The 11,445-nt window shown below is 35.8% G+C and overlaps 1 protein-coding gene across 5 annotated transcripts in view; it reads right to left on the bottom strand.

The window, feature by feature from the left end:
- Nucleotides 1–11,445, bottom strand: part of PUS10 (pseudouridine synthase 10) — a 73,063-nt gene that overhangs the window by 55,204 nt on the left and 6,414 nt on the right. For all 5 annotated transcript variants that reach the window (XM_077766464.1, XM_077766466.1, XM_077766463.1 and 2 more), the window contains exons 3-4: nt 10,304–10,567; nt 9,470–9,556 (exon numbers count right to left, since the gene is read on the bottom strand). In XM_077766464.1, coding sequence (XP_077622590.1) covers nt 9,470–9,556; nt 10,304–10,567 — 351 coding nt within the window. The remainder of the gene's footprint in view (nt 1–9,469; nt 9,557–10,303; nt 10,568–11,445) is intronic.

The raw sequence follows: 11,445 nt of genomic DNA, 5'->3' as shown, positions 1-11,445 counted from the left end.
GAGAGAGAGAGAGAGAGAGAGAGAGAGAGAGAGAGAGAATATCTTATGCAGGCTCCATGCTCACCATGGAGCCAACTCAGGGCTAGATCCCATGACCCTGGGATCATGACATGAGATGAAATCAAGAGTCAGATGCTCACACAGCTGAGCCACCCAGGTGCCCTGCCAACTGCATTCTTGATTTCAATATACATATTATTAAGGTGGTGGTCTTTAAAATTAGCCTTGTTTCTAGTCCTGCTTCACCATGGCATCTCATTCCCAGGAATAGAATACGTTCCTCTTTGCTACATGCTGCGATGACCTTGGGAATGGGTTTTGTTTTATATGTTGGGCTCCTCTGTGCCTGCACCCCTAATAATGCATTATTAGGTCTCTTTAATACCTGCTCTGACTCCTGGACAGATGGACTTCTGATTCTTCATCCTAACCAGGACTGGGGTTCTGTATAGAATTTGACTAATTGCATATTACTCAACCTTTCTCCCTTGGAACATGTGTCCCAGCTATATATTGACTAACAGAATCCTGAACCAACTACCATGTCTAGTCCCATGTCCCCCCTAACACAGCACCTTTGACTAGATTCTCATTCTGGTGAGCCCTTGATCCTTATTTATGTTCTTGAATGTATGGCTTAATAAGGTAGTTTTAAAAAGGTAATAGGGGCACCTGGGTGGCTCAGTCGGNGTATGGTCTAAAAAAAAAAAAGGAGCACAAATCAGGGAGGCACCCCAAATTCTAATAAATATGACACATTAGGCAAGCATTGGTTTTCTCCGCTTCAAATGAGGATGAGTGAGATGATTAGTGAAACAGTCCTAATCTTTAAGACTGAAGAACAAATCATCCAACCTATCTTTTTTCTAAATCATAGATATAGGGGATTCATTGACCTGTGAGAGATTAAAAGGTTAGCAACTCCTGGATTCTCCATCAGAGATTCTGAATGGATTTATTTATACTGAGGGTGGGACATGGTCAGAGCTCTGCAAATCACAGCCATATACACATCATCGTTTTTTAGTGAGTACCATAAAAAGCTGGGAGCTTTGTTCTAGTTCACCAATGTCTCCTACAGATCAATAATTCTGTGATTCTAATGATGCAGACCTTCATACACTTACTTGTGCTCACAGGGGCATGCTTTGGGAGTAACTTTTTATAAGAAATAGAGGTTTAAGTTGCTTCATGTCCTCTGAAGGGTTTTTAAAGTTGCAGCCTGTATATCCAAAACATAGCAAGGTTACTATCCCCCCAACCCATCCATGAAGAGTCTACTGAAAGATACTTACGGAGCAGAGCCAGTGATCTCTATAATTGTGCATGTTTTTCAGTGTCTCATGCAGCAACCTTATAAAAACAGGTTCTGCGTGATTTAGTGGACCACACAGGGATTGAAGCAAGTTCTAACCAACTAACCTAATGAAAAAGAGGGTTACAAATTCTGAAAGCTCCTTAGTAAGTCTGGAAAAAGTTTGTTAGTCAAAATGAACCTTCAGTTGCTCTTAAATGGTAGGTGAGAGAGAACACACACTGATTAGGCAAGGTGTTTGTCATGCAAAATAGAATGTGAGAAGTCATGGAACATGAACAAAAAGCTGAAACTACACATGACAAATCAGAGTCAGGTTAATGAATGAACCTGCATACACAATATGAACTTGAAAGCATAGTCTCCGTATTTGAAAAAGTGATTTCAACAAATTTTGTTCTATGATTTCAACATAATTAGAAAAAAACATCGCCCTTTAGAAAACATAAGTGCATCAATCAGTTGGAGGGGGCAGGTTCTGGAATATTCAATTAAGAAAGATCCTAGATTAATAGCCAGAAGTTTAAGAGGCCCTATAAGTACATGCAAATTTTTGAAACGTACATGTTTAGGAAAGGGATTCAATTGCTTTCGTTAGATTCTTAATGAGATGATGATCCCAAATTCGTTATGAACTCATGGATTTAAGTAAATATCCAATCCTTTCAATATCCATTTGTCAGAATTTAAGAAAAAAGACTGTAAATATAAACTGCCACCACAGAAATGGTACTGCTTTTATTTTTGGTTAGTTTTCTAGGGCTATGTATAACTTCTAGTACTTAGTGCAAAGCATGAAGATACTACAGGTATAATCTAGTACTTAGCGCAAAGCATGAAGGTACTACAAGTATAAAAATGAAAGGGTGGGTGGTGCCTGGGCAGCTTAGATGGTTAAGCGTCAGACTTCAGCTCAGGTATGATCTCACAGGTCGTGAGTTCAAGCCCCATGTCAGGCTCTGTGCTGACAGCTCAGAGTCTGGAGCCTGCCTCTATTCTTTGTCTCCCTCTCTCTCTCTGCCCCCGTTTCCTCGCTCATATGCTGTCTCCCTTTCTATCTCAAAAATAAAAAAATAAAACATTAAAAAAATGGAAAGAAAAGTTTTGATTTGACAAATGCAACTCCCAACAAGTTGCATAAGAATCAATAAAGTGAGAAAACAGTTTCTACACACTACTAAAAAACCAAACTGATGGTGCAATATTGCCCTCTACTGGACCACACTAATAAAGATGAACCTAAAAGAACAGGACTTTAAAGCGTTTATTTTTAAAACGACTTAATGGAATGCTTTTTTCCCATAAATGTAAGTTTAGTCTAATATTAGCATAAGTCTAGATCATTCATTCTATAATTTTAGTGTGGCACTAATTTTAATGTGGTGAAGAAGTCTAGAGAACTCAATCATGAATATAAGGTAACAAAAAAATAACTAATGTAATAAATATTTTTCTTAAAACTATATAGGATCTTGGAATTGAAAAAGCTGAACAAAGTTTCTAGTCTAACCATCTATATGGTGTACATTTCCTGTCAAGTAGTTACCCAGCCTTAGCTTAAATATTCTGGTATAGGAAATACACTATCTCTGAAAACAGTCAATCCTGTTCTGGATAATTCCTTATAGCTGAAAATTCTTTCCATCCTGATTTCATCATTGAAACAGAAAACCCCTCAAATATTGAAGAGCAAATTCATCCCACTACTCATACATTCTCCAAATTAAATAACCCGAGTTCCTGCGGCAGTGGCTCCTTGACCAGGTTTCAGATGTGTCCACCGTTCAAAATGCACTCCTCGGTATTTGTTTTCTTTGGCTACTATAACAATTCACTGCAAACAAAGTGATTTAAAGCAGTACGAATTTATTATCTTCTAGTTCTTAACTGTATTATCTTACAGTTAGGTCAGAGGTCTAACACGGGTCTCACTGGGCTACAATAAAGCTGTCAACAGGGTTGACATTCCTTTCTGGAGGATATAGACTAGAAGGATGCATTTCCTTGTCCCTTCTAGCTTCTAGGGGCCACCCATATTCCTTGGTTCCTTTCCACTATCTACAAAGCAAGCAACATTGCATTTGACTGTTATTTTATAATCACATCTTCCTCTGACTCTGACCTCAGCCAAGAAAGGTACTTTTAAGGACACATGTAATTAGGTTGAGCTCACCCAGATAATTCAGAATAATTTCTCCATCTCAGGATCTTTAATCTTAATCACATCCATAAAACCCTCCTCCTTATTTTCCCCATGTAAAGTAAGGTTTCCAGGATTAGGGTGTGGACTATAAAATAATGCCTTTCCATTTGCCCTTGTTCCTCCCAAAGTAGTATGCTCCATCTGAATACGGCAGTCCATGAATGGCCAGCACTGGGCTAAACAGGATGGACCACCACCTTCATCTTTCCAGACACTATACTTTTAATATCTGGACTAAAGTCCAAAGAGGTTATACACATCAATCCCCTAATTCTTACTGGGGAATTAACTATTATTAATTAGTCTTATTAATTAGTCTTATTAACTAAAACACTTACACCTTGTCTATAAACACAGTTTTTAAGTCAGTCCTGCTCTGTCCTTTACTTCGCAGTTGTTTTTCTAAATCCATGTATAAGAACTTATGTTTACTCCTGTTACATTTCAGCTTGTTAGATTTTCCCTATTCTTGAGATCTTTTGGATCTCAATTCTAATACTCAGCCTATCTGCTATATTCTTAAGTCTGTGTCATGCACATCTGTAGTGAGTGCTACCGTTATATCATCACTGGTAGAAATCATGAATGAGATGTCTGAAAAGAACCTTGCAGCAAAGAATCTCTCCGAAGTTGCGTGATTCTTGAATTTCAGTGTGTACTTTAATTGTAGAAGGGCTTCTATGCCCTCTATCTAGAGATTCTGATTTAGGAGGCTTAAGACAAGGTCCGGCAATCTGCTTTCAACACCTTTCTCCAAGCGACTTTCAATCTGCAGAGCACACTTGGAGGAACACTGTCCAGTGTGAAATCAGTTACGAATCAGTTCCGTTTGGGTATGTCCAGCCATGTACAACCCACCCAACTGTCTTCACATTCTGCTCATGTTTCCTGCCACAGGAAGTTATCATGAGAAAAAAACCTGGTCAAATGACTAGCTAAATCCCAGTCACACAGCTGGTACTGTATTTCTATTTCCCTGCTCTACCAGTCCTGCAGGCCTACACAAGGAAGAAATGATGCAGACATAATTTGTTCTTAATGAATCTGTTTGGGGTGTTCACCAAGTTTTCCTTACCCTCAGTGCCCACAATTTACTTTTTAGTTCTTGATCTAGAATACTGCCAGGGGGTTAGGGTCAAGCTCACCAGTTGGTAGTCAACAAAACCATCTTTAGAAAATTGTAGCTGTCCTTATCTGTCTCGTCATCTGGAAAATCTGCTATCTTTTAAGAGCTCTCAAAGATCATGGACAACTGCAAGTTCTTTCTGAATCCATCCTGGATGTCCAGGCCCAAAAACCTGAACTCGATTAGAGTAGCTTCACCATGTGGAGCTCTCACTCTCCCTCACCAATCAATGATCATTTTACTCATTTATGCTGGACATCCTTTTCCTTGATAGAAAGGACAGAAACAAAATAACATTTTCATAAGTTCCATTTTCTCTGTGTCATCCATCACCAATATACCATCAGTTCCAAATAGCAGACCCATTCCCTTTTTCATCTCTTTCTTCTTGTAATCATAATTTAAAGTACCCTAAGTGTTCCTGAGCAGTTCTTGCAAGCTTCTACTCATTAGATTTTATTTTCCAGTTGCTGTTACAGAGCCAAGCCTCCTTCTTACTCTGACTTTTTGCATTACTCTGACTTTACCTTTCCCATATCTTTTTTTTTTTTTGGAAAAGAACTTCAGTTTGGCAAAAATTTTACAATTAGAGTTGGAGGATATATACTTAGGGGCTCACTAGGCTAGCCTTACTACTTTTGAAATGTTCTAAAATAAAAGATCAAATAAATATACATAAATATATAAATACATAGGTTTATATAAATACAGGGAGAAAGAGATGCCCCAATTTCTTCTTCATTGAGATGTATTTTTATCCTTAAACTTTCTTTTATTGGTTGGGATTATTTGGTTTTACTTAAAGTCTGAATTGTACTTTCTCTAAACCTCCCAATCCTTTTATCTTCCAGCCAGATTCCTCTTCCATTTTTCTTTGACTTCCTTTTCTTTGGACTCTTTGACATCTACCTATCAAAAGTGTAGGATAAAAAAAAAGTGTCAGATATATTATTATGCTTGTTTCTCTCTTCCTATCAGGAATATAAATTTTAAAAAGTACTCAAGGGGGCGCTTGAGTGGCTCAGTCGGTTAAGCATCCAACTTCGGCTCAGGTCATGATCTCACAGTTCATGGGTTCAAGCCTTGCACTGGGTTCTGTGCAGGCAGCTCAGAGCCTGGAGCCTGTTTCAGATTCTGTGTCTCCCTCTCTCTCTGCTCCTCCCCTGCTCATGCTCCATCTTTCTCTGTTCCAAAAATAAATAAAAACTATTAAAAAAAAAAAGTACTCAGTTTATTATCAGACTAGATTATTCCTGCCATTATCCTTAAGGACAGTGGTTCTCATGGTGTGGTGCTTTGTAGCAGCACCAACATCACCCAGGAGCTTGTCAGAAACACAAATTCATGGGTCCCATCAAACTACTCATCAGAATCTCTAAGGATGGGGCCTGGGAAACTCTCCAAATGAGTCCTATGCATATTAGAGTTTGGAAACCACTACTTTAGGAGAAGACACTGTTGTAACTCAAAAGCCACCAATGTGCTTTTAACCAAATGTGATTTGCATCAAGTGCCTAGACACTGGGAGTCCCTGATACTACTGTAAGCACTAACCTTTATGACATAAAGGTTATGTAAGCACATAACCTCTTATGTCTGCAACTCATCACCTCTTCCTTTGGCCAATGGTCATACAATACACTTCCATGCCTGTATCTATCCCATCTCTCTCCTTTTATTCTCCTCTGGATGGTGTTCAGTATCCTTCCACTCACAGGATCTCTGATCTCAATGCAGGTATATAATTTCTTGCCATTATCACACCATTATACCTCTTTTAACAAATCTGACTCTCATAAAAAACACATCCTTACTTTGTTACATTCAAGTGGTGAGCCCAAATCCAGAAAGTCATCATCATGGTCATGATATACTTATAAATGATATACATAACATACTACCCTTTATAATCTCAACTTTATCATTCAAATTTCATATGCTGTTATAAAGACTTTGGAGCCTCTAAGTATTACATCCAGTTAGGTTCAAGATTTGTCTTTTGTGACTGCCTGAATATCGCTTCCATTTATTCTGCTTATCATGTCTTACTTGATGTCTAACAGGGTTTTCCAGTTAATCTGCTTGTTTTCCTCCTCTTTAGCACTATTCAGTCTAAAACTATCCCAACCAGAGCAGACAGTTCCTAGGAAAACACACAAAGATATATTCTACCTCTCTGCCCATATTCTCCCAAACTCAGTGCAAGAGGATGGTTATATCAACTGAGAGCTTTTCCACCTAAGCTTTTAAATTAGTGCTTTTATAATGATGATATATAAAAACTATAGCTGTAGCTAGGAGGGACTGCTTGGGCCAAATATAGAAGAATTAATATAAATTTAATACTTTAATTTAAAAAAAACACCTTTACTTGAGCTCATCCCTTCCCTTGGTTCTTTAGTAAGGAGACATATAGGATTACCTTGTTGATAAAAAGTTATTTGCTTTCAAATCAATGTATCTGTGATCATATTTTTTTTCTTTAGAAGTGGAAAACACTGAATCATTCAAATTCACTCAATTGCATATTCCACTCCGAATTATGAGATAACCAGCATCAATCAATTCCACATGTATTAATCTTTATCTTACACGGACAAACAAGTTCTAAGTTTTACAAGATCTAAGTTGAAACACTATAATGTAGAAGAAACATGCTACTAAAGAAGTCACAGAATTTATATTCAAAATGCAAGAATACCCTGAAAATGTGTAATCTGTTTAAATTGGGATATGTAACAAATTAGTTAACTAGTTTAAAAAACAATTTATATCCACTCTAGCGTACATATCATATCTCAACTTCAAAGAAGCAATAAAAGACAGCAATAAAAGAAAGTAACAAAACATAATAATGAAAGAAAATCACAAAATGAACCATAAACACAATTTACTAAAGAAATCTGAATAGTATACTGCACATAATACTGCATACTTTAATAATTAATATTCTTAAGAAAAGAATGGGTAAAAATATATTACTCAATATAAAGGAAAGCAATGAGTCACTGAACACACATGTGGAAATGTATTAATTCTCCAATAACTGGAATAATCACATATTTCTGCTAAATCTCATGGTTAAAATCAGTTATAAAAGGTAAATAAAGGGGCTCCTGAGTACCTCAGTCAGTTGAGCATCCGACTTCGGTTCAAGTCACAAGCTTGCATTTCATGAGTTGGAGCCACACATCAAGCTTGCTCCTGTCAGGGTAAGGCCACTTCAGATCCTCTGTTCCCTCCTCTCTCTGCCCCTCCCCCGCTCATTCTCGCTCACTCAAAAATGAATGTTTTTTAAAAAGTAAATAAAGTTTAAGCAGAATAATTCTGTCTTTTAAAAAGCATTTTCCATTTCTAATATGGAATATAAATACTTCATAAGTATTCAATAACTATTAAATGGATATGTTAAAATGATCACTTAAGTGATAAAAATGGAATACAAATTTTAATGTCAAAAAGAACTTGGTGGTAAGATATATAACCGTACTTAGAAAATATGCTTCTTATTTCTATGTTTATTACTCAAACACTGTAACTTTTTATGAGTCACTTAACTTTCGGAAGTCAGTTTCTCGCTACCAAAACTGGATTCTTAAAATGACCTATCCGTGAAAAACACTTTGACTATTCACTAGAAATGATTTTATGTGCTTATAAACCTCTGTACCTCATCATCATCTCCTTTATTCTATTAGTTCAGTCATCTTGTCATCAATAGATACTACTTAAAAACAATACTCTTTTTTACTTCCCAGCTCTTTACTATTCATCCAGCTTCAACAAGTCAAGTTAATCTTCAGCCTTTTGGAGGCTAATAAACATATAATTTGCTACAACATATTTTGCTCACTCAAGAGAGTGATGGTATAAGATACAATGTTCGGGTGATGCTTTTAGATTCTTAGGGAAAAAACACCTTACAAACATAAATGGATATGTTTAGAACTCGTTGTAAATTGAGATTACAAGGGTCATTCTCCTTATAATTCATTTAACAGTATTAACAAAGATAGTTTTATGTTTTCATGTCAGTTTTGACACACAAAAATGTTACAGTAATGATTACTATTATTTTTTTCACTTAACAAAGGAAAAAGTTAAAATAAACATGAGCCCATTTCTCTCCGTTTTTCCATGGACTCCAGAAAATAAGGAGGTTAATCATAACTGAAATGACCCCACGCCAGGACCATTATAAAATGTATATACATCTGCCCCAAAACATCTCTGAGGTCCTGGTCAAATCTCTTTCTCTGATCACCATGTCTCACACAGATCTAAAGCTTAATGAATACCTGCTAATAGAATGAGGACCTTTAAAAAAAAAACAAAAACAGTCCTTTTAATGGCATAAGGAACACTGTGTTCTTCATGAAGTTCTTCAAAAAGTGACTTAAACTAGTCACTTCACATATTGAAAATGAGAGAAATTCTCTGAAATCTCTACCTTTCAATTCCTTTAGAGGACTCCTGGCCTTTGGGATGTTTTTCATGTTCAAAGGCGCTAGGCTTTTATTATATAACTTTCCGCAGAAGACTGAACCATGTGATATTCTCAGCCCTGCTGACACAATAAATATTAAAAACTAAAAAAAATAAATAAGAGACAGTCCTATTATAAACTAAAATAATAATTCCTTTTTTAAATCCATTCATTCAACATTATTAAGCAGCTATAATAATGCCATGCTTTCAATCATCAATTATTCAATAAGCCCATAAAAAGTAGAAAATATGGTAAGGCATATTCTTACATCTCCATTTTTTGAGAAATTTCTAGCATGCATGTCACATACAGTTTTATGCATTTAAATGACCTTACCTCTCTTACAGATAGCTGTGGTGGGAAGGAGACTGAAAATACCAAGTTGGTAAATTCAAAACCAGAGGCCTCAACTTTTTGGCACACCTAAAAAAGTATTAAATAAAAGCATTTTTTAATTATATAAAACAGTATTATATAAATTCTCAGGAATTGCTGCAAGTTTTATACTCATCTTCATAACATGGATTTTGGGGCTAGGAGATTACACTACACCTGTAAACTTTCACCTCTGGGAATTCTCATAAGTATCGTGAAATCAAATATTTGCTAACTATAACCCTGAACAACTGATATCACAAGATACCAAAACAGCCAGGACTCACTTGCAGAACAAATCTGTTGAATGTCAAAACAGTTTTCTATTATATCACCTCCTAATTAAAAAAAAAAAATCTTTTTAAACACAGTAAAGTCAAATTTGGCGCTCCTGACAGCTAGAAACAAAAGACCATCCCACATTCAATCATGTACCTTCCACAAGACGGTAACACTTGTCATTTCAAGACATTAATAGGTATGACTAAGACCTTTTCTCTAATCCCTCAGCTATGTTAAACAGCAGAGGGAAAACGGCTATATTTTTCTTCAGTTGAGTAACACTCATGACTGAAATGCAAGGACACGTATTTCATTAACTTTCAGGTATCTTGTTAATAAAAAAGTAATTTGAGAGTAGGCTTTAAAAAAAAAAACTTTAAAAACGTTTTAATGATCCATTGATGTTAAACAAGTTGATGTGAATGATTTTGCTCCTTTAGATACAAGCATTCTAGGCCTTAGAACTGAAAATTTCTACATAATCGCACATATAATAAAAAACAGATTATTTACCTTTTTAATGAACTCTTTTTCACAGAATTCTTGAAGAATTCCTAGACATACATTGCACACATTTAAATTTGAGTTCTTAGAAGCGATGCTACCGTCTTCCATAACGGAGACCCTCCCCTCTCCATTTTGACTCAGATTATCAATCCCATCAATTCCATCTTCTAGTTCTTGTAGTCGAATTTTCTTGGGAGGTGGGTTTGGAATATCCAAAATGAATTCCTCGTTTTCAGTTTCCAAAAATTTCTGTAGTTCATTGAGCAACTCCTGGAAAGTTAATTTGAAGAGAGTAATAACTCTTTGACAATGCCCTTAAGGTTAGGATGAAAACAGAAGTGAAATTACCATATATCACAGACTTATACAATATTGATTTATATCAATTTTGGAGAAATCACTTAACCTTACTAGCCAGCACTAGCTTTCTGGGGAACTTAAAAGAGAATTACCTAACTCCTACAATATATGAGTGAATGTTTTTCCAAAAGAGTTTTATATATTAGTGAAGCTAAAGTCCTAAATCGGAGGCAGAAAAGTTCCACTAACAAATTTATTACAGATGTAACTCGTTTTACTGTGCTTCAGTCTATTCTGCTTTGCAGATACTGCATCTTTACAAATTGAAGTTTTGTGGCAACCTTGCATCAAGCAAGTCTACCAGCACCATTTTTCTAACATTTGCTCACCGTGTGTCTGTGTCACATTTTAGTAATTCTCACAATATTTCAAACCTTTCCATTATTATATTTTTTATAGTGACCTATGATCAGGGATTATAACTCTCTGGAAACTCAAATGATGGTTAGCATTTTTTAGCAATAAATTATTTTTTAATTATGTACATTTTAGACATAAAGCTATTACACACTTAAAAGACTACAGTATAGTGTAAACAAGTTTCATATGCACTGGGAAACCAAAAAATTAATTTGACTCACTTAATTGTGATATTCCCTTTATTACGGTAGTCTGGAACCAAACCTCTAATATGTCCAAAGTATGCTTGTAATTTGGTTTGTAGCTATGTCATGAGGATCCTTCACTTCCTAATTTTAGATTTAAAAAAGCTTCATTTCTAATTATTAACAAATAGAAATACAAACTGAATTCTATCCTTGTTAGGTTATTTAATAATCTCAGAAGCA

This window comes from Crocuta crocuta, unplaced genomic scaffold (assembly GCF_008692635.1).
Source record: "Crocuta crocuta isolate KB4526 unplaced genomic scaffold, BGI_CrCroc_1.0 scaffold113, whole genome shotgun sequence".
NCBI lineage: Eukaryota > Metazoa > Chordata > Mammalia > Carnivora > Hyaenidae > Crocuta > Crocuta crocuta.
This window is presented reverse-complemented; position numbering and strand designations above follow the sequence as displayed.